At 39.6% G+C, this 20,726-nt stretch overlaps 1 protein-coding gene across 11 annotated transcripts in view; it reads left to right on the plus strand.

The window, feature by feature from the left end:
- Nucleotides 1–20,726, plus strand: part of Sugct (succinylCoA:glutarate-CoA transferase) — an 857,841-nt gene that overhangs the window by 34,110 nt on the left and 803,005 nt on the right. For 8 of the 11 annotated variants that reach the window (XM_039095899.2, XM_039095902.2, XM_039095898.2 and 5 more), the window contains 2 exons: nucleotides 5,353–5,404; nucleotides 6,176–6,249. In XM_039095899.2, the coding sequence (XP_038951827.1) occupies nucleotides 5,353–5,404; nucleotides 6,176–6,249 (126 nt within the window). Of the gene's footprint in view, nucleotides 1–5,349; nucleotides 5,405–6,175; nucleotides 6,250–20,726 lie in introns of those variants that run through there. The other 3 variants (XM_063276618.1, XM_039095904.1, XM_039095906.1) reach the window with 1 other exon arrangement.

The raw sequence follows: 20,726 nt of genomic DNA on the forward strand, positions 1-20,726 counted from the left end.
GCAAACAGAATCCAAGAATACATCAAAATGATCATTTGCTATGATCAAGTAGTCTTCATCTTAGGGATGCAGGGATGGTTCAATATACAGAAATACATCAACATAATCCATTATATAAACAAACTCAAGGAAAAAAGCCCACATGGTCATCTCATTAGATGCAGAGAAAGCATTTGATAAAATTCAATGCCCCTTCATAATAAAAGTCTTGGGATGATTAGGAATTCAAGGTCCATACCTAAACATGGTAAAAGCAATATATGGCAAACCAGTAGCCATCATCAAACTAAATGGAGAGAAACTTGAAGCAATCCCACTAAAATCAGGGACTAGACAAGGCTGCCCACTCTCTCCTACCTATTCAATATAGTTCTTGAAGTTCTAGCCAGAGCAATCAGACAACAAGAAGAGGTCAAAGGGATACAATTGGAAAGGAAGAAGTCAAAATATCACTATTTTGAGAAGATATGATAGTATACTTAAGTGACCCCAAAAATTCCACTAGAGTTCTCCTACAGCTGTTAAACAACTTCAGCAAAGTGGCTAGATACAAAATTAACTCAAACAAATCAGTAGTCTTCCTTTACTCAAAGGAGAAATAGACTGAGAAAGAAATTAGGAAAACAACACCCTTCACAATAGTCACAAATAATATAAAATACCCTGCTGTGACTCTCACCAAGCAAGTGAAAGATCTGTATGACAAGAACTTCAAGTCTCTGAAGAAAGAAATTGAAGATCTCAGAAGATGGAAAGACCTCCCATGCTCATGGATTGTCAGGATTAATATAGTAAAAATGATGCCCATCTTGTTGAAAGCAATCTACAGATTCAGTGCAATCCCCATCAAAATTCTAAACTCGTCTTCATAGAATTAAAGAGAACAATTTGGAAATTCATTTGGAAAAGGAAAAATCCCAGGAGATCGAAAGCTATTCTCAACAAGAAAAGAACTGGAGTATTCACCATCCCTGACCTCAAGCCATATTACAGGCAATTTAGGTAAAAACTGCATGGTATTTGTACAGAGACAGGAGGTAGATCAACGGAATAGAATTGGAGACCCAGAAATGAACCCACACACCTATGGTTACTTGGTCTTTGACAAAGGAGCTAAAACCATCCAGTGGAAAAAAGATAGCATTTTCAACGAGTGGTGCTGGTTCACCTGGAGGTCAGCATGTAGAAGAATGCAAATTGGCCCATTCTTATCTCCTAGTACAAAGCACAAGTCCAAGTCCATCAAAGACCTCCTCATAAAACCAGATACACTGAAAGCAATAGAGGAGACATTGGGGAGAGTCTTGAACACATAGGCTCAGGGGTAAATTTCCTGAACAGAACACCAATGGCTTATGCTCTAATATTAAGAATTGACCTCATATGACCTCAATGGTCCCTCATATTAAGAATGGGACCTCATATAATTGCAAAGCTTCTGTAAGGCAAAAAGTCCCTGTCAATAGGACAAAATGGCAACCAACAGTTTGTGAAAAGATCTTTACCAATCTTATATCCAGTAGAGGGCTAATACCCAAATTTACAAACAACTCAAGAAGTTAGACTTTAGAGAATCAAAGCATCCTATTAAAAAGTAGGGTAAAGAGATAAACAAAGAATTCTCAACCGAGGAATACCAAATTGCTGAGAATCACCTAGAGAAATGTTCAACATCCTTAGTCATCAGGGAAATACAAATCAAAACAACCTCACACCAGTCAAAATGGCTAAGATAAAAAACTCAAGTGACAACAGATGCTGGCAAGGATGTGGAGAAAGAGGAACACTAATCCATTGTTGGTGGGATTTCAAGCTGGTACAACCACTCTGGAAATCAGTCTGACAGTTCGTCAGAAAATTGGACATAGTACTACCTGAGGACCCAGCTATACCCCTCCAGGGAATACAACCAAAAGTTGCTCCAACATATGACAAGGACACATGCTTCACTATGTTCATACCTGCCTTATTTTTAATAGCCAGAAGCTGGAAAGAACTCAGATGTCTTTCTTTCAACAGAGAAATGGATACAGAAAATATGGTACCTTTACACAATGGAGTACTACTCAGCTATTAAAAACAATGACTCCATGAAATTCTTAGGGAAATGGATGGAACTAGAAAATACCATCTTGAGTGAGGTAACCCAGTCACAAAAAGCCACATATTTATCCACTGATAAGTGGATATTAGTCCTAAAACTTTGAATACTTAAGAAAAAGTTCACAGATCATATGAAACTCAAGCAGAAGGAAGACCAAAATGTGGATGCTTCCTTTCTTTTTAGAACAAAATACCCAGGGGAGGAAATAAAGGGACAAAGATTAGAGCAGGGACTGAGGGAAAGGTCATCCAGAGACTGCCCCACCTGTGGATCCATCCCATATGCAGCTACGAAATCCAGGCACTGTCGCTGATGCCAAGAAGTGCTTTCTGACAGGAGCCAGATATATGGGTGTCTCCTGAGAGGCACTGACAGAGCCTTAGTGACACAGATGAGGATGCTTGCAGCTAACCTGTGGATTGAATAAAGGGACCCCAATGGAGGAGGTAGAGAAAAGACTGACGGAACTGATGAGGTTTGCAACACCATAGGAAGAACAACCAGACCCCACCAGAGCTCCAGGGACTAAACTAACAACCAATGAGTATACTTGGAGGGACCCATGACTCCAGCCACATATGTAGCAGAGGATGGCATTATCCAGCATCAGTAGGAGGAAGAGCCCTGGGTCCAGTTAAGGCTTGTTTCCCCAATGTAGGGTAACACCAGTGTGTTGAGGTGGGAGTGGAAGTGTCCTCATAGAAGCAGGAGGATTGGAGGCGGGGAGGGATAACATTTCAAACGTAAGTACATAAAAAATCCAAGAAAAATAAAATTAAAAAATAAGAAAGAAAGCTGAATAAGCCAGGGGAAGCAAGCCAGCAAATAACATCCCCCCATGGCCTCTGTATTAGCTCCTGCCTCCTGATCTGTTTGAGTTCTAATCCTGACTTCCTTTGTTGATGAACAGCAGTGTGGAAGTGTAAGCTGACTAAACCCTTTCCTCCCCTCTTCCACCCCTCCCTCCAAAAGAAAGAAATCCTAAGACAGTGTCCATTTTTCAGGTCAACAGACTTAGTATTTGAAAGGTCAGTTCACACAAGGGTGTTGTGTTGTATCTGCAGCCCAGTTCGTCTGTCCATGTGTCTCAGCTCGCTGTCCTGCTCCATTTTAAAATATCCTGAATCATTTGTACCCCATTTTGAACCTCAGATCCTCTCTAATGCTCTCCTTCTTTGGGTGATCCAGTGTCTATTTTGTGTTGCTTATCTTTTTGTTGAATGATGAGCCCTAGAGGTCCCCCCCCCTTTTGAGAAAGTATACATGGAAATAAAGCTTTCAATGTTATTTTTCCTATGTTCACTTTCTCACATCCTTTGTATCTTGATTGGATTTGTAGCGTTAGGAAAAAGTTTGTGTTCCTTTAATTTTTAAAGGTTTTGCTTCATTTTAGCTTCTGGTAATATCATTGAGAAATCTGATAATGGGGGGATGGAGGGATGGTTCAGTGGTTAAGACTGTAGATGTTGCAATGACCAGGGTTTAGTTCCCATCACACACATTGGGAAGTTCACAAATTCCTGTAACTCCATCTCCAAGTTTAAGAAATCTGAAACTGTCCTGATCAGCAGTCTGCCCTGTAAAATTCCTATCTTCTTTTATTAGAAAAAGTTTGTTCTTCAGATTTTCACAGTGATATGCTGGGGTACATGTGCTTTTCTTCTCTTTTTATTTAACCTTTCCGTATAATGTATTTTGAACATGTTTTTACCCTTCACCAGCTCTTCTCAGGGCTGGTTATTTTATTTACATGTGTGCGTATGCAAAAAGATGTGCATGTCCTCAGTGAATGTTTGTAGATCAGTGGACAACTTGTAGGAGTAGGTGTTTGTTTTTTTTTCTACTTTGTGTGTTTCTGGCATGGAACACTGGGTGTCAGGGTTGGAAGTAATTGCGTTTAGCAGCTGAGCTATGTTACCACTCCTAATGGTTAGTTTTAACTGTCGACTTACAATTACAATCTGTAATAACTTTGGAAGGGAGTTTCAGTGAGGGATTTCTCTATACCCAGTTGGCCTATTTAAATATTGTGTTAGCACCCAGAATACAGCAAATACATAGGCTAATGCCAGCAGCAAACCACTGAACTGAGAACGGGACACCCGTTGAAGGAATCAGAGAAAGGACTGAAAGAGCTTGAAAGGGCTCGAGACCCCATATGTACAACAATGCCAAGCAACCAGAGCTTCCAGGGACTAAGCCACTACCTAAAGACTATACATGGACTGACCCTGGACTCTGACCCCATAGGTAGCAATGAATATCCTAGTAAGATTGTTGGGGGGAGGGCGGTAATGGGGAGGAGGATGGAGAGGGGAACATGTATATAGAAGGGGAAGGAGACGGGTTAGGGGGATGTTGGCCGGGAAACCGGGAAGGGGAATAACAATTGAAATGTAAATAAGAAATACTCAAGTTAATAAAGATAAAAAAAATGTTGTATTAGCTGGTTGTGGTCCTTTTGTCTTTAGTAAATATTAGAGGATAAAGAATCATGGGTAAGTAATACAATGCATATTAATTTTAGTAACTAAGATTAAGTGTGGGAAGAAAGTAGGTAAGCAAAGACAGGGATAAGTATTAGATTGAGATAACAAAAAAAAAAACAGTTGATGGGTGGGTGACAAACTGGAAAGAGAAAGCTGAAATACTCTTAGGATTCACAGATTTTAGTAATTGTGAAAACGATGGATTGTGAAATCAAGAAGTGAAAAGTGAATATAAGTCTGGGAGAGAAAGGATGGTAGAGAATGCACAATAAAATAGTGGGTAGAGAATTTCACACAACGGTCTGGAAACCTGACGGAGCAGTAACAAAATCAAAACCATCCATCAGGAGACATAGAGGCAAGAGTGAGAATTAAGCAACAGGAAGTAAGAAAATGTAAAGAATGCTCTGTGGAGCACATTTCTGGCCCAGCTATGTTGATTTGGAAAGATGTAGGTATCACATCCATTTACCTCCAGCAGCTCCACTCAGGGCTCGGTGAGGGAGGCTGAAAAGCCCCCCTCATCTTGGTCTCTATGTTTCAGGCCTGCAGAGAAGAGAGTTATGGTTCCTGCAGAACCTTGTAGAGATGGTCTCTTTGGAGAGACCAACCAAGGTTTCTAGTTACATATCAAACAGAATTATTGAGAAGGAAAATTATTTTTGATAACAACAGATTACTTAGAATGTGAAGAATTATGTATTGTTTACTTTGTAAAATTTTGTAATCTATACTCTTCAATGTTATTTGTCCTGGCAGATTGTGACAGTATGAAGCCACTGGAGGGTGTGAGAATTCTGGATCTAACAAGGTTTGTGTTGGGTTATTTGCACTTTAGTGATTGAGTTTCCTCCTTTTTTGAAAAGGTTTTTATTAGTTTTTATATTATCCGAAGATATTTACATGTTTATGTTGAAATTTTGATAAATGAACAGAAAAGAGATTCTGGACTATAATTTCAAAGACAATTAATGTAACATTTGTGAATTTTCCCAATATTCATATTTGCATATATTAACTATCCTCAAACCATAACTATATTGAAATTATGTTCCCCCTTTTTTCTATTGTTTTTTTCCAGACAGGGTTTCTCTGTGTACCCCTGACTGTCCTGGAACTTGCTTTGTAGACCAGTTTGTCTTCAGACTCAGAGATCTGCCTGCCTCTGCCACCTTAGTGCTGGGTTTAAAGGCATGTACTACCACTGCTCTGAAGTTTTTACCTATAGTTTAAATATACCAGTATATTTTGAATAACTTCATATGATCATTTAAAGTTAAAGATAACATTTATAAGTGTCCAAATTATTCCTCAGTTTTTACTTCTATAAATAAGGCCTTTTTATATGCAAATCTTTGCTTTAGTTTCAATTTTTTTCCTCAGGATAGAATTCTACAAATAAAGTTCCTGCATGAAAGAGGTTGTAGTTTTTTAAAGCTCTTGATAATTATGGAAAAGTGCAATTCTAACAAGTTCAATCATTGCTAGCATTATATGAGCGTCTCTGTGTTAATTGGCTTAAGAAAATAGTTAATAGTAAGATTTTGAGATGTCATTTATCTATCACTGTTTTACATTGTAGAGTTCTGGCTGGACCTTTTGCCACGATGAATTTAGGAGATCTGGGAGCAGAAGTTATAAAAGTGGAGAGACCAGGTAAATCTATTTATTTAAAAAGTAGATCTAATAAAAAAGTAGAGGCTAATAAGTATTTTTGGGAATTCATGAGTAATCCAGAATTAGCATATCTATAAATTAAGTGAGGGAATGATGGAAATGAGTTATTTTTCTGAATTTGCAGTTTTTCCATGTGTCTATATTAATTATCTTTTATTTATATGTATCAAGGACTAAGACTGGAGCCAGTTCCTTCTCATATACTGAAAAATTCTATTACTATACATAATTACAGTGCTGATAGCTACGCCACAGTCCTAGATGAAATTCTAAGCCTTACACTGATTTTAGTGTAATTGTTGCAGCAACTCTGTGCTGATCAATTAGTCCTAATGTAAAAGGAAATATGAGTACTCAGTTATGATCCTGGTTCTCCTAAGTCTGTATGAGTGGTCCCATGAGTCAGTGAGATTATGCTCCATGACTTTGGGCTGAAGGGCAAAGGAGCAGAAAAAGAAGGACATAGGATACAGAGAGGGAAGGAAAAAGAATCAAAATTCTTTAACAAGACATTCAAATACCCCAACCCAAGTCATTATATACTAATAAAACAAACATTTAATTTCATACCATAAAAGCTTGACTTTATAAAAGTTAAATTTAGATAAGTTCTTTGGCATCCAACAGAGGGCTGATATTGAAAATGTTTAAAGAACTCAAGAAACTAGACATCAACAAACCGAAGAACCCAATTAAAAGTGGGGTTCAGATCTTAACTCAGATTTTATTTATTTTTTTTATTTATATGAGTACACTGGAACTGTCTTCAGACACACACCAGAACAGTGCATCAGATCTCTTTACAGATGGTTGTGAACCACTATGTGGTTGATGGAATTGAACTCAGGACCTCTGGAAGAGCAGTCAGTGCTGTTAACTGCTGAGACATCTCCAGCCTAAAACATGGATTCTTGACAAAGAAATCTCTAATGATTGAGAAGTTAAAGAAAATTTCAGCATCCTTAGTTATCCGGGAAATGCAAATCATAAGGACTCTGAGTTTCCATCTTACTCCTGTCGAATGGCCAAGGTCAAAACCATAAGTGATAGCTCATGCTGGCAAGTATGTGGAGTAAGAGGAACATTCCTCATTGCTGATGGGAGTGCAAAGTTTGCAACCACATTGGAAATCAATTTGGGGCTTACTCAGAAGATTGGGAATAGTTCTACCTCAACACCGAGGTATACCACTCCTGGGCATATACCCAAAAGATGCTCCACCATACCACAAGGACACATGCTCCTCTATGTTCATAGCCGTCTTATTTATAATGGCCAGAAACTAGAAGCAACTTAGATGTCCCTCAACTGAAGAATGGATACTTCATTTACAAAATGAAGTATTACTTAGCTATTAAAAGCAATGACATCACGCACTTTGCAGGCAAATGAATGGAAGTAGAAAAGATCATCCTGAACGAGGTAACCCAGACCCAGAAAGACAAACGTATGTACTTGCCAGTGGACATTAGTCATAAAGCACAGGATAACCATTCTACAATCCACAGACTCAAAGAAGCTAAGTAACAAGGAGGGAACAAGGGGTTATTGCTTGAATCTCACAGAGAATGGTAACTAGAGTAGACATGGATGATGCAGATGGAGGGAAGGGACTGGATGGGGAGGGGGTGAAGTGGGATGAGAACAGGAAGGATCAGGTTGGGGAAGGACATAGGGAAAAGGTACTAGGAAAGACAACTGGAATGGGGGAGGGCATCTCTGGGATGAACTACAAACCGAGGGCAATGGAAACTCCTGGTAATCTATAAGGTGACCCTAGCTGAGACTCCTAACAGTGGGAGATATGGAGCCTGAACTGGCCAGCTCCTGTAACCAGGCAAGACTTCCAGTGGAGAGACTGGGACACTAACCCAGTCACAAAATATTCAAACTACTATTTGTCCTATACACATGATGTACAGGGATAAAGATGGATAAGAAGTGAGGGAAGGGCCAACCAATGACTGGCACAACTTGAGATCCATGCCATGAGAGGGAGCCCACCCTGACACAATTAATGATATTCTGCTATACTTGTAGACTGGAGCCTAGACTAGAGCTTAACTGTCATCTGAGAGACTTCACCCAGAAACTGATGGAAACAGATGAAAGACCCATAGACAAACATTAAGTGGTGCGTTGGCAGTCCTGTGGCAAATGGGGAGGAAGGATTGAGGGATCCAGAGGGTTCAAGGACACCACAAGAAAACTTACAGAATCAACTAACCTGTGCCTATAGGGGCCCGCAGAGACTAAACTGCCAATCAGAGAACATGTATAAGAAGGACCTAGGCCCTCTGCACATACATAGCAGTTCCTTAGCTGGTTCTTCATGTGGGACGCCTAATAGTAGGAGCAGGGCTGTATCTGACTCTGTTGTCTGCCATTGTATCTCTTTCACCTAACTGGGCTGCCTTGCATAGCCTCAGTAGAAGAAGATGTCTTACTGCAACTTGATATGGCTGGTTGATATGCATGGGAAGCCTACCCTTTCATGGGGAGAGGAGGGGTGTCTGTTGGAAGTGAGAAGAGGTGAAAGGCAGAGACTGGGAGGAGAGGAGGGAGGGAAAACTGGGATTGGGATGTAGAGTAAAAATAATAAAAAAGCTAAATTTAGATAAATTATTTGTCAGTTTTTACTTTTAAACCTCTATCAATCTCCATCATGTTTTTTTATTAATCATGTTATTTGTTTGCATTTCAAATGATATCCCCGTTCCCAGTTACCCTCCACAAAACTCCCATCCCATCCTCCCTCTCCCTGTCTCCTTTGCCTCTATGAGGGTGCTCCTCTACCTACTCACTCAATCCCTTCTCACTACTCTAGCATGCCCCCTATGCTGGGGCATCAAGCCTCCACAGGACCAAGGGCTCCCCTTTCATTGATGCCAGACAATGCCATCCTCTGCTACATATGCAGCTGGAGCTATGGGTCCCTCCATATGTACTCTTTGGTTGGTGGTTTAGTCCCTGGGAGCTCTTGCATGGTCTGGTTAGTTGATATTATTGTTTTTCCTATGAGGTTGCAATCCTCTTCACCTCCTTCAGTCCTTCTTCTCACTCTTCTATCAGGGTCCACTGGACTCAGTCCGATGATTGGCTGTGAATATCTGGATCTGTATTAATCAGGTACTTGCAAAACCTCTCAAGGGACAGGCCTACCAGGCTCCCGTCAGCAAGCTCTTCTTGGCATCAGCAGTAATGTCAGGGTTTGGTGACTGTGAACAGAATGGATCCCTAGGTGATAAAGTTTCTGGATGGCCTTTCTTTCAGTTTCTGCTCCATTTTTTATCCATGTCTTTTCTTTGGACAAAAATATTTCTGGGATGGGTATGTGGTCCCATCCCGCAACTGGGGGATATGACTATCTACTGAAGGTCGCCTTTGTTGCATATTTTGACTAAACTCATCCTCTTTGGATCTTGGGAGCCTCTTGTTTCCCTAGCCTCTGAGACTCGCTTGTGGATATCACCATTTTCCCATCCTCCACTGCTACATATTTCTATTCGATTTCCTGACTCAGCGTACTTCTTTCCTGTTTCTTCTAATACCTGATCCTGCCCCTCCTTTTCCCTCATCTTCTTCTCTCCCTCCATCCCTCTGCCTCCTGTGATTATTTTGTTCCCCCTATTATGTAGAATTGAAGCATCTACACCCTGGTCTTCCTTCCTCCTAGGTACATGGGTTGTATCATGGGCATTGTGAGCTTTCAGGTTAATAACCACTTATCAGTGAGTATATACCACTATTCTTTTTGTGTTTGGGATACCTCGCACAGGATATTTTCTAGTTCTATCCATTTGCCTGAGAATTTCATGAAATTGTTGTTTTTAATAGCTGTGTCGTACTCTATTGTGTAAATGTACTACATTTTCTATATCAATTCTTCTGTTGAAGGGCATCTGGGTTGTTCTGGATATTAAAAACAAGGATGCTATAAACATGGTGGAGCATGTGTCCTTATATGTTGGAGCACCTTTTGGATATGTGCCCGGAAGTGGTATAACTGAGTCTTCATGTAGAACTATTTCCAATTTTCTGAGGAACCACCAGATTTATTTCCAAAGTGGTTGTACCAGCTTGCAGTCCCACCAGCAATAGAAGAGTGTTTTTCTTTCTCCATATCCTCGCCAGCATCTGTTGTCACCTGAGTTTTGGACCTTAGCCATTCTGACTGGTGTGAGGTGGAATCTCAGAGTTGTTTTGATTTGCATTTCCCCAATGACTAAGGATGTTGAGAATTTCTTTAGGTGCTTCTCAGCCATTTAATATCCCTCAGTTGAGAGTTCTTTGTTTAGCTCTATACCCAATTTCTCAATAGAATGATTTAATTCTCTGGAGTCTAACTTCTTGAGTTCTTTGTATATTTTGGATATTAGTTCTCTCTCAGATGTAGGGTTGGTAAAGATCTTTCCCAATCTGTAGGTTGCTATTTTGTTCTATTGACGGTGTCCTTTGCCTTACAGAAGCTTTGCAATTTATGAGGTCTCATCTGTTCATTGTTGGTCTTAGAGCATGAGTTATTGGTGTTCTGTTCAGGAAATTTTTCCTCTATGCAAATATATTCAAGGCTCTTCCACAATATTTCTTCTATTAGATTCAGCATATCTTGTTTTATGTGGAGGTCCTTGATCCTCTTGGACTTGAGCTTTGTTCAAGGCCATGAGAATGGATCAATTTGCATTCTTCTACATGCTGATTGCCAGTTGAGCCAGCACCATTTGTTGAAAATGCAGTCTTTTTTTTTAACCACTGGATGGCTTCTTTGTCAAAGATCAAGGGACCATAGGTGTGTAGGTTCATTTCTGGGTCTTCAATTTCTATTCCATTCATATACTTGCTTGTCTCTGTACCAATACCATGCAGAAGTTCTTTTGTTGTTAAAGATAGTTTTCGCTATTCTGAATTTTTTGTTATTCCAAATGAATTTGCAAATTGTTCTTTCTAACTCTATGAAGAATTGAGTTGGAATTTTGATGCGGATTGCATTGCATAGGTAGATTACTTTGGGCAAGATGTCCATTTTTACAATATTAATCCTGCCAATCCATGAACATGGGAGATCTTTCCATCTTCTGAGATCTTCTTCAATTTCTTCAAAGACTTGAAGTTCTTGTCATACAGATCTTTCACTTGCTTGGTTAGAGTCACACTGAGGTACTTTATGTTATTTGTGACTATTGTGAAGGGTGTCATTTCCCTAATTTCTTCTCAGCCTGTTCATCCTTTGAGTAGAGGAAGGCTACTGAATTATTTGAATTAATTTTATACCCCAACACTTTGGTGAAGTTGTTTATTAGGATTAGTAGTTCTCTGGTAGAAATTTTGGGGGTCATTAAAGTATACTATTATATCTTCTGCAAATAGTGATATTTTGATTTCTTCCTTACCAATTTCTATTCCTTTGACCTCTTTTTGTTGTCGGATTGCTCTGGCTAGGACTTCAAGTACTATATTGAATAAGTAGGGAGAGTGGGCAGCCTTGTCTAGTCCCTGATTTTAGTGGGATTGCTTCAAGTTTCTCTCCATTTAGTTTGATGTTGGCTACTGGTTTGCTGTGTATGGCTTTTACTGTGTCTATGAATGGGCTTTGAATTTCTGATCTATCCAAGACATTTAACATCAAAGGGTGTTGAATTTTGACCATTGTGTTTTAAGTATCTAAGGAGATGATCATGTGAGTATTTTTGTGTCAATATTCATAAGGGAAATTGGTCTGAAGATCTCTTTCTTTGTTGGGTCCTTTTTTGTTCCTTCTGTTTCTATTTTGTGGAATAGGTTGAACAGAATCGGTATTAGGTCTTCTATGAAGGTCTGATAGAATTCTCCACTACACCCATCTGGTCCTGGGATTTTATTTTATTTTTTTTTTTTTGGTTGGGAGACTTTTAATAAGTGCTTCTATTTTTTTGGGAGTTATGGAACTGTTTAGATAGTTTATCTGATCCTGATTTAACTTTGGTACCTGGTATCTGTCTAGAAAATGTCCATTTCATTCAAATTTTCCAGTTTTGTTGAATATAGGCTTTTGTAATAGGATCTGATGATAGTTTTAATTTCCTCAGATTCTGTTGTTATGTCTCCCATTTCATTTCTGATTTTGTTAATTTGGATACTGTCTCTGTGCCCTCTGGTTAATCTGCTAAGAGTTTATCTATCTTTTGATTTTCTCAAAGAACCAGCTCCTGGTTTTGTTGATTCTTCATATAGTTCTTTTTGTTTCTACTTGGTTGATTTCAGTGCTGTGTTTGATTATTTCCTGCCATCTATTCCTCTTCTGTGACTTTCCTTCATTTTGTTCTAGAGTTTTCTGGTGTGCTGTCAATATGCATACATCAATATGGAGAGAGCTAGTGCATGCTCTCTCCAGTTTCTTTTTGAAGGCACTCAGACCTATGAGTTTTCCTCTCAGCACTGCTTTCATCATGTCCCATAAATCTGGGTATGTTGTACCTTCATTTTCATTAAATTCTAAACATTCTTTAATTTCTTTCTTTTTTTCTTCCTCGACCAAGTTGTCATTGAGTAGAGCATTTTCAACTTCCATGTGTATGTGGGTTTTCTGTCCTTTTTATTGTTATTGAAGACTAGCCTTAGTCTGTGGTGATCTGATAGGATGTACAGGATTATCTCAATCTTCTATCTCTCAAAGCCTGTTTTGTGACCAACTATATGGTCAGTTTTGGAGAAGGTACCATGAGTTGCTGAGAAGAAGGTATATTCTTTTCTTTTAGGTGAAATGTTTTATAGATAAATGTTAAATCTCTTTGGTTCATAACTTCTCTTAGTTTCTCTATATCTCTGTTTAGTTTCTGTATCCATGCTCTGTCCATTGATGAGAGTGGGGTGTTAATGTCTCCCACTATTATTGTGTGAGGTGCAATGTCTGCTTTGAGCTTTAGTAAGGTTTCTTTTTTGAATGTAGGTGCCCTTGCATTTGGAACATAGATATTCACGATTAAGAGTTCATCTTGGTGGATTTTTCCTTTCATGAATATGAAGTGTTCTTCCTTCTCTTTTTTGATATCTTTTGGTTGAAATTCGATTTTATTTGATATTAGAATGACTATGCCAGCTTGTTTCTTAGGACCATTTGATTGGAAAATTGTTTTTCAGCCTTTTACTCTGAGGATGTGTCTGTATTTATCACTGAGGTATGTTTCCTGTATGCAGCAAAATGCTGGGTCCTCTTTCCGTATCCAGTCCTCTAGTCTATGTCTTTTTATTGGGAAATTGATTTTATTGCTGCAAAGAGATATTAAGGAATAGTGATTGTTGTTTCCTATTATTTTTGTTGTTAGAGGTGGAATTACATTTGTGTGGCTCTCTTGGGTTTCTTGTAAAAAAGATTACTTTCTTGCTTTTTGTAGGGTGTAGTTTCCGTCCTTGTGTTAGAGTTTTCCATCTATTATCCTTTGTAGGGCTGGATTTGTGGAAAGATATTGTGCAAATTTGGTTTTGTCATGGAATATCTTGGTTTCTCCATCTATGGTGATTGAGAGTTTTGCTGGATATAGTAGCCTGGGCTCACATTTGTGTTCTCGTTGGGTCTGTATGACTTCTGCCCAACATCTTCTGGATTTCATAGTCTCTGGTGAGAAGTCTGGTGTATTTATGATAGGTCTGCCTTTATATATTATTTGACTTTTTTTCCTTACTGCTTTTAACATTCTTTCTTTGTTTTGTGCATTTGGTGTTTTCATTATTATGTGATGGGGACAATTACTTATCTGGTCCAATCTCTTTGGAGTTCTGTAGGCTTCTTGTATGCTTATGGGCATCTCTTTCTTTCAGTTAGGGAAGTTTTCTTCTATAATTTTGTTGAGGATATTTACTGGCCCCATAATTTCAGAATCTCTGCTCTCTTCTATACTTATTATGCTTAGGTTTGATCTTCTCATTGTGTACTGGATTTCCTAGATATTTTGGGCTAGAAGCTTTTTACATTTTATATTTTCTTTGATAGTTGTGTCAATATTTTCTATGGTCTCTTCTGCCTCAGATTCTCTCTTTTGTCTCTTGTGTTCTCTTGGTGGTGCTTGTGTCCATGACTCCTGATCTCTTTCCTAGGTTTTCTATCTCCAGGGTTGTCTCCTTTTGTGATTTCGTTATTGTTTCTATTTCCATTCTCAGATCCTGGGTGGTTTTGTTCAATTCCTTCACCTGTTTGGTTGTGCTTTCCTGTAATTCTTAAGGGATTTTGTTGTTTCCTCTTTAAGGGCTTCCACTTGTTCACCTGCATTGTCCTGTCTTTCTTTAAGAGAGTTATTTAGGTCCTTCTTAAAGCCCTCTATCATCATCAGGAGATGTGATTTTACATCCAAATCTTGCTTTTCTGTTGTGTTGGGACATCCAGTATTTGCTTTGGTGGGAAAACTGGGCTCTGATGATGCCAAGTAGTCTTGGTTTCTGTTGCTTAGGTTCCTGCACTTGCTTTTCACAATGTGGTTGTCTCTGGTGTGAACTGGTTTTGCTGTCTCAGACAGTGGCTTGACCCTCCTGTAACCCTGTGTGTCAGCATTCCTGGAGACAGGCTTTCTTACAGCAGGATCTGGGTACAGAGAGCTGTAGGTTCAGCTCCAGGCACAGGCAGGAACAGGAAGGGTCCTATCCCAAACTGTTCCTGGGTTTCTGTGTCTCGAGGATTCCAGGCCAGTCTATGAGAGCAGAAGTGGTGGTCTTATGTCTCCTCTCAGGTATGTTAGTGCTCCTGGCTCCTCTCCCTGACTGATCTTATGTTCCTGTGTTTAGAGGGCTCTAGTTGGGTTCTTCTTGGCCAGGAATGTGAGCAGAAATGGTGGTCTCCCCTGAGCTCTCAGGATTGTCAGCACTTCTGATAATCCAGCTCTCTCCCTCAGGGCATTTGGGTACAGAGAGGTGTGGGACTGGGTCAGCTCCCTAAAATATCCTGATGTGACTCTAACCAAACAAGTGAAGGATCTGTATGACAAAAATTTCAAATCTCTGAAGAAAAAAATCAAAGAAAACCTCGGAAGATGGAACGTTCTCTTATGCACATGAATGGGCTGGGTTAACATAGTAAAATTGGCTACGTTACCCAAAGCAATCTATAGAGTCAATGCACTCCCCATGAAAATTCTAACTCAATTCTTCACAAAAATAGAAAGAGCAAGTCCCAATTTCATCTAGAAAAACAAAAAACCTAGGATAGTGAAAACTATTCTCAACAATAAAAGAACTTCTGGGAGAATCACCATCCCTGTTCTCAAGCTGTATTACAGAGCAATAGTGATAAAACTGTATGGTATTGATACAGAGACAGGCAGGTAGATCAATGAAATAGAATTGAAGACCTAGAAATGAACCTACACACCTATGGTCACTTGATCTTTGACAAAGGAGTTAAAACCATCCAGTGGAAAAAAGATAGCATTTTCAACAATGGTGTTGTTTCTGCTGGAGGTCAGCATGTAGAAAAATGCAACTAAAACCATTCTTTTCACCCTGTACAAAGCTCAAGTCCAAGTGGATCAAAGATCTCCACATAAAATTAAGTACACTAAAACTAATAGAAGAGAAAGTCTGCAAGAGTCTCAGAGACATGGGCATAGGGGAAAATTTCCTGAACTGAACACCAATAGCTTATGCTCTAAAATCAAAAATCAACAAAGGAGACCTCATAAAATTACAAAGGTTCTGTGGCAAAGCACACTCTCATTAGGACAAAATGGCAACCAACAAATTAGGAAATGATCTTTAGCAATCCTATATAAGATAGAAGGCTAATATCCAAAATATACAAATAACTCAAGAAGTTAGACCACAGAGAATCAAATAACCCTATTAAAAATGGGGTACAGGGATAAACAATGATTCTCAGATGAGAAATATTGAGTGGCTGAGAAGTTCCTAAAGAACATCCCTAGTCATCAGGGAAAATCAGAAGAACCCCAAGATTCCACCTCACACCGGTCAGAATGTCTAAGATCAAAAACTCAGGTGACAACAAATGCTGGCAAGGATGTGGAGAAATAGGAAAACTCCTCCATTGTTGGTGGGATTGTAAGCTGGTACAACTACTCTGGGAATCAGTGTGGAGATTCCTTACAAAATTGGATATAGTACTACCCGAGGACCCAGCTTTACCACTCCTGGGCATATACGCAAAAGATGCTCCAACACATAACAAGGACACGTGCTCCACTATGTTCATAGCAGCCTTATTTATAATAACCAGAAGCTGGAAAGGACCCAGATGTCCTTCAAAAGAGGAATGGATAAAAAAATGTGGCATATTTATACAATGGAATACTACTCAACTATTAAAAACAATGACTTCTTGAAATTCATAGGCAAATGGATGCAACTAGAAAAATCTCATCCTGAATGAGATAAGACAATCACAAAAAACACATACATGGACAGAGGCAAAATGCCTCTAGGACTGGGCACTTCCTGTGTTTACCGGGAGTCCCAAACCCGCGGATCCCGGCCCGCAGCAGCTCTCTGCTCCCAAACCCCGTGGGAGAGAGACCTCACCACCTGGTCAGGTGGGCACTCCTGAGGCTACAGAGTGGAAGAGACCACCAACACTGCCCACCCCTGCCCACATCCCTGGCCCAAGAGGAAACTGTATACGGCCTCTGGGTTCCCATAGAGGAGGGCCCAGGAACGGCAGGACCCCTGCGCCTGAGACACCGCTGGAACCTGAAGGGATCTACCGGATAAACAGTTCTCTGCACCAAATCCCGTGGGAGGGAGAGCTAAACCTTCAGAGAAGCAGACACGCCTGGGAAACCAGAAGAGACTGCACTCTGCACACATCTCTGACGCCAGAGGAAAACACCAAACGCCATCTAGAACCCTGGTGCACGGAGGCTCCTGGAAAGGGCGGCGCAGATCTTCCTGGTTGCTGCCGCCGTGGAGAGCTCGTAGGCAGCACCCCACAAGCAAACTTGAGCTTCAGGACCACAGGTAAGACCAACTTTTCTGTTGCAAGTGACCTGCCTGGTGAACACCAGACACAGGCCCACAGGAACAGCTGAAGGCCTGTAGATAGGAAAAACTACACGCCCGAAAACAAAACACTCTGTCCCCATAACTGGCTGAAAGAAAACAGGAAAACAGGTCTACAGCACTCCTGACACACAGGCTTATAGGACAGTCTAGCCACTGTCAGAAATAGCAGAACAAAGTAACACTAGAGATAATCTGATGGCGAGAGGCAAGCGCAGGAACCCAAGCAACAGAAACCAAGACTACATGGCATCATTGGAGCCAAATTCTCCCACCAAAGCAAACACGGAATATCCAAACACACCAGAAAAGCAAGATCTAGTTTCAAAATCATATTTGATCATGATGCTGGAGGACTTCAAGAAAGATGTGAAGAACTCCCTTAGAGAACAAGTAGAAGCCTACAGAGAGGAATCGCAAAAATCCCTGAAAGAATTCCAGGAAATCATAAATAAACAAGTAGAAGCCCATAGAGAGGAGTCACAAAAATCCCTGAAAGAATTCCAGGAATTCATAAATAAACAAGTAGAAGCCCATAGAGTGGAGTCACAAAAATCCCTGAAAGAATTCCAGGAAAACACAATGAAACAGTTGAAGGAATTAAAAATGGAAATAGAAGCAATCAAGAAAGAACACATGGAAACAACCCTGGATATAGAAAACCAAAAGAAGAGACAAGGAGCTGTAGATACAAGCTTCACCAACAGAATACAAGAGATGGAAGAGAGAATCTCAGGAGCAGAAGATTCCATAGAAATCATTGACTCAACTGTCAAAGATAATATAAAGCAGAAAAAGCTACTGGTCCAAAACATACAGGAAATCCAGGACTCAATGAGGAGAACAAACCTAAGGATAATAGGTATAGAAGAGAGTGAAGACTCCCAGGTCAAAGGACCAGTAAATATCTTCAACAAAATCATAGAAGAAAACTTCCCTAACCTAAATAAAGAGATACCCATAGGCATACAAGAAGCCTACAGAACTCCAAATAGATTGGACCAGAAAAGAAACACCTCCTGTCACATATTAGTCAAAACACAAGACGCACAAAATAAAGAAAGAATATTAAAAGCAGTAAGGGAAAAATGTCAAGTAACATATAAAGGCAGACCTATCAGAATCACACCAGACTTTTCGCCAGAAACTATAAAAGCCAGAAGATTCTGGACAGATGTCATACAGACCCTAAGAGAACACAAATGCCAGCCCAGGTTACTGTATCCTGCAAAACTCTCAATTAACATAGATGGAGAAACCAAGATATTCCATGACAAAACCAAATTTACACAATATCTTTCTACAAATCCAGCACTACAAAGGATAATAAATGGTAAAGCCCAACATAAGGAGGCAAGCTATACCCTAGAAGAAGCAAGAAACTAATCGTCTTGGCAACAAAACAAAGAGAAGAAAAGCACACAAACATAACCTCACATCCAAATATGAATATAACAGAAAGCAATAATCACTATTCCTTAATATCTCTCAACATCAATGGCCTCAACTCCCCAATAAAAAGACATAGATTAACAAACTGGATACGCAACGAGCACCCTGCATTCTGCTGCCTACAGGAAACACACCTCAGAGACAAAGACAGACACTACCTCAGAGTGAAAGGCTGGAAAACAACTTTCCAAGCAAATGGTCAGAAGAAGCAAGCTGGAGTAGCCATTCTAATATCAAATAAAATCAATTTCCAACTAAAAGTCATCGAAAAAGATAAGGAAGGACACTTCATATTCATCAAAGGAAAAATCCACCAAGATGAACTCTCAATCCTAAATATCTATGCCCCAAATACAAGGGCACCTACATACGTAAAAGAAACCTTACTAAAGCTCAAAACACACATTGCACCTCACACAATAATAGTAGGAGACTTCAACACCCCACTCTCATCAATGGACAGATCATGGAAACAGAAATTAAACAGAGACGTAGATAGACTAAGAGAAGTCATGAGCCAAATGGTCTTAACAGATATTTATAGAACATTCTACCCTAAAGCAAAAGGATATACCTTCTTCTCAGCTCCTCATGGTACTTTCTCCAAAATTGACCATATAATTGGTCAAAAAACCGGCCTCAACAGGTACAGAAAGATAGAAATAATCCCATGCGTGCTATCGGACCACCATGGCCTAAAACTGGTCTTCAATAACAATAAGGGAAGAATGCCCACATATACGTGGAAATTGAACAATGCTCTACTCAATGATAACCTGGTCAAGAAAGAAATAAAGAAAGAAATTAAAAACTTTTTAGAATTTAATGAAAATGAAGGTACAACATACCCAAACTTATGGGACACAATGAAAGCTGTGCTAAGAGGAAAACTCATAGTGCTGAGTGCCTGCAGAAAGAAACAGGAAAGAGCATATGTCAGCAGCTTGACAGCACACCTAAAAGCTCTAGAACAAAAAGAAGCAAATACACCCAGGAGAAGTAGAAGGCAGGAAATAATCAAACTCAGAGCTGAAATCAACCAAGTAGAAACAAAAAGGACCTTAGAAAGAATCAACAGAACCAAAAGTTGGTTCTTTGAGAAAATCAACAAGATAGATAAACCCATAGCCAGACTAACGAGAGGACACAGAGAGTGTATCCAAATTAACAAAATCAGAAATGAAAAGGGAGACATAACTACAGATTCAGAGGAATTTAAAGAAATCATCAGATCTTACTATAAAAGCCTATATTCAACAAAAGTTGAAAATGTTCAGGAAATGGACAATTTCCAAGACAGATACCAGGTACCGAAGTTAAATCAGGAACAGATAAAACAGTTAAACAACCCCATAACTCCTAAGGAAATAGAAGCAGTCATTAAAGGTCTCCCACCCAAAAAGAGCCCAGGTCCAGACGGGTTTAGTGCAGAATTCTATCAAACCTTCATAGAAGACCTCATACCAATATTATCCAAACTATTCCACAAAATTGAAACAGATGGAGCCCTACCGAATTCCTTCTACGAAGCCACAATTACTCTTATACCTAAATCACACAAAGACACAACAAAGAAAGAGAACTTCAGACCAATTTCCCTTATGAATATCGACGCAAAAAATACTCAATAAAATTCTGGCAAACCGAATTCAAGAGCACATCAAAACAATCATCCACCATGATCAAGTAGGCTTCATCCCAGGCATGCCGGGATGGTTTAATATACGGAAAACCATCAACGTGATCCATTATATAAACAAACTGAAAGAACAGAACCACATGATCATTTCATTAGATGCTGAGAAAGCATTTGACAAAATTCAACACCCCTTCATGATAAAAGTCCTGGAAAGAATAGGAATTCAAAGCCCATACCTAAACATAGTAAAAGCCATATACAGCAAACCACTTGCTAACATTAAACTAAATGGAGAGAAACTTGAAGCAATCCCACTAAAATCAGGGACTAGACAAGGCTGCCCACTCTCTCCCTACTTATTCAATATAGTTCTTGAATTTCTAGCCAG

This window comes from Rattus norvegicus, chromosome 17, assembly GCF_036323735.1.
Source record: "Rattus norvegicus strain BN/NHsdMcwi chromosome 17, GRCr8, whole genome shotgun sequence".
NCBI classification, from domain to species: Eukaryota; Metazoa; Chordata; class Mammalia; order Rodentia; family Muridae; genus Rattus; species Rattus norvegicus.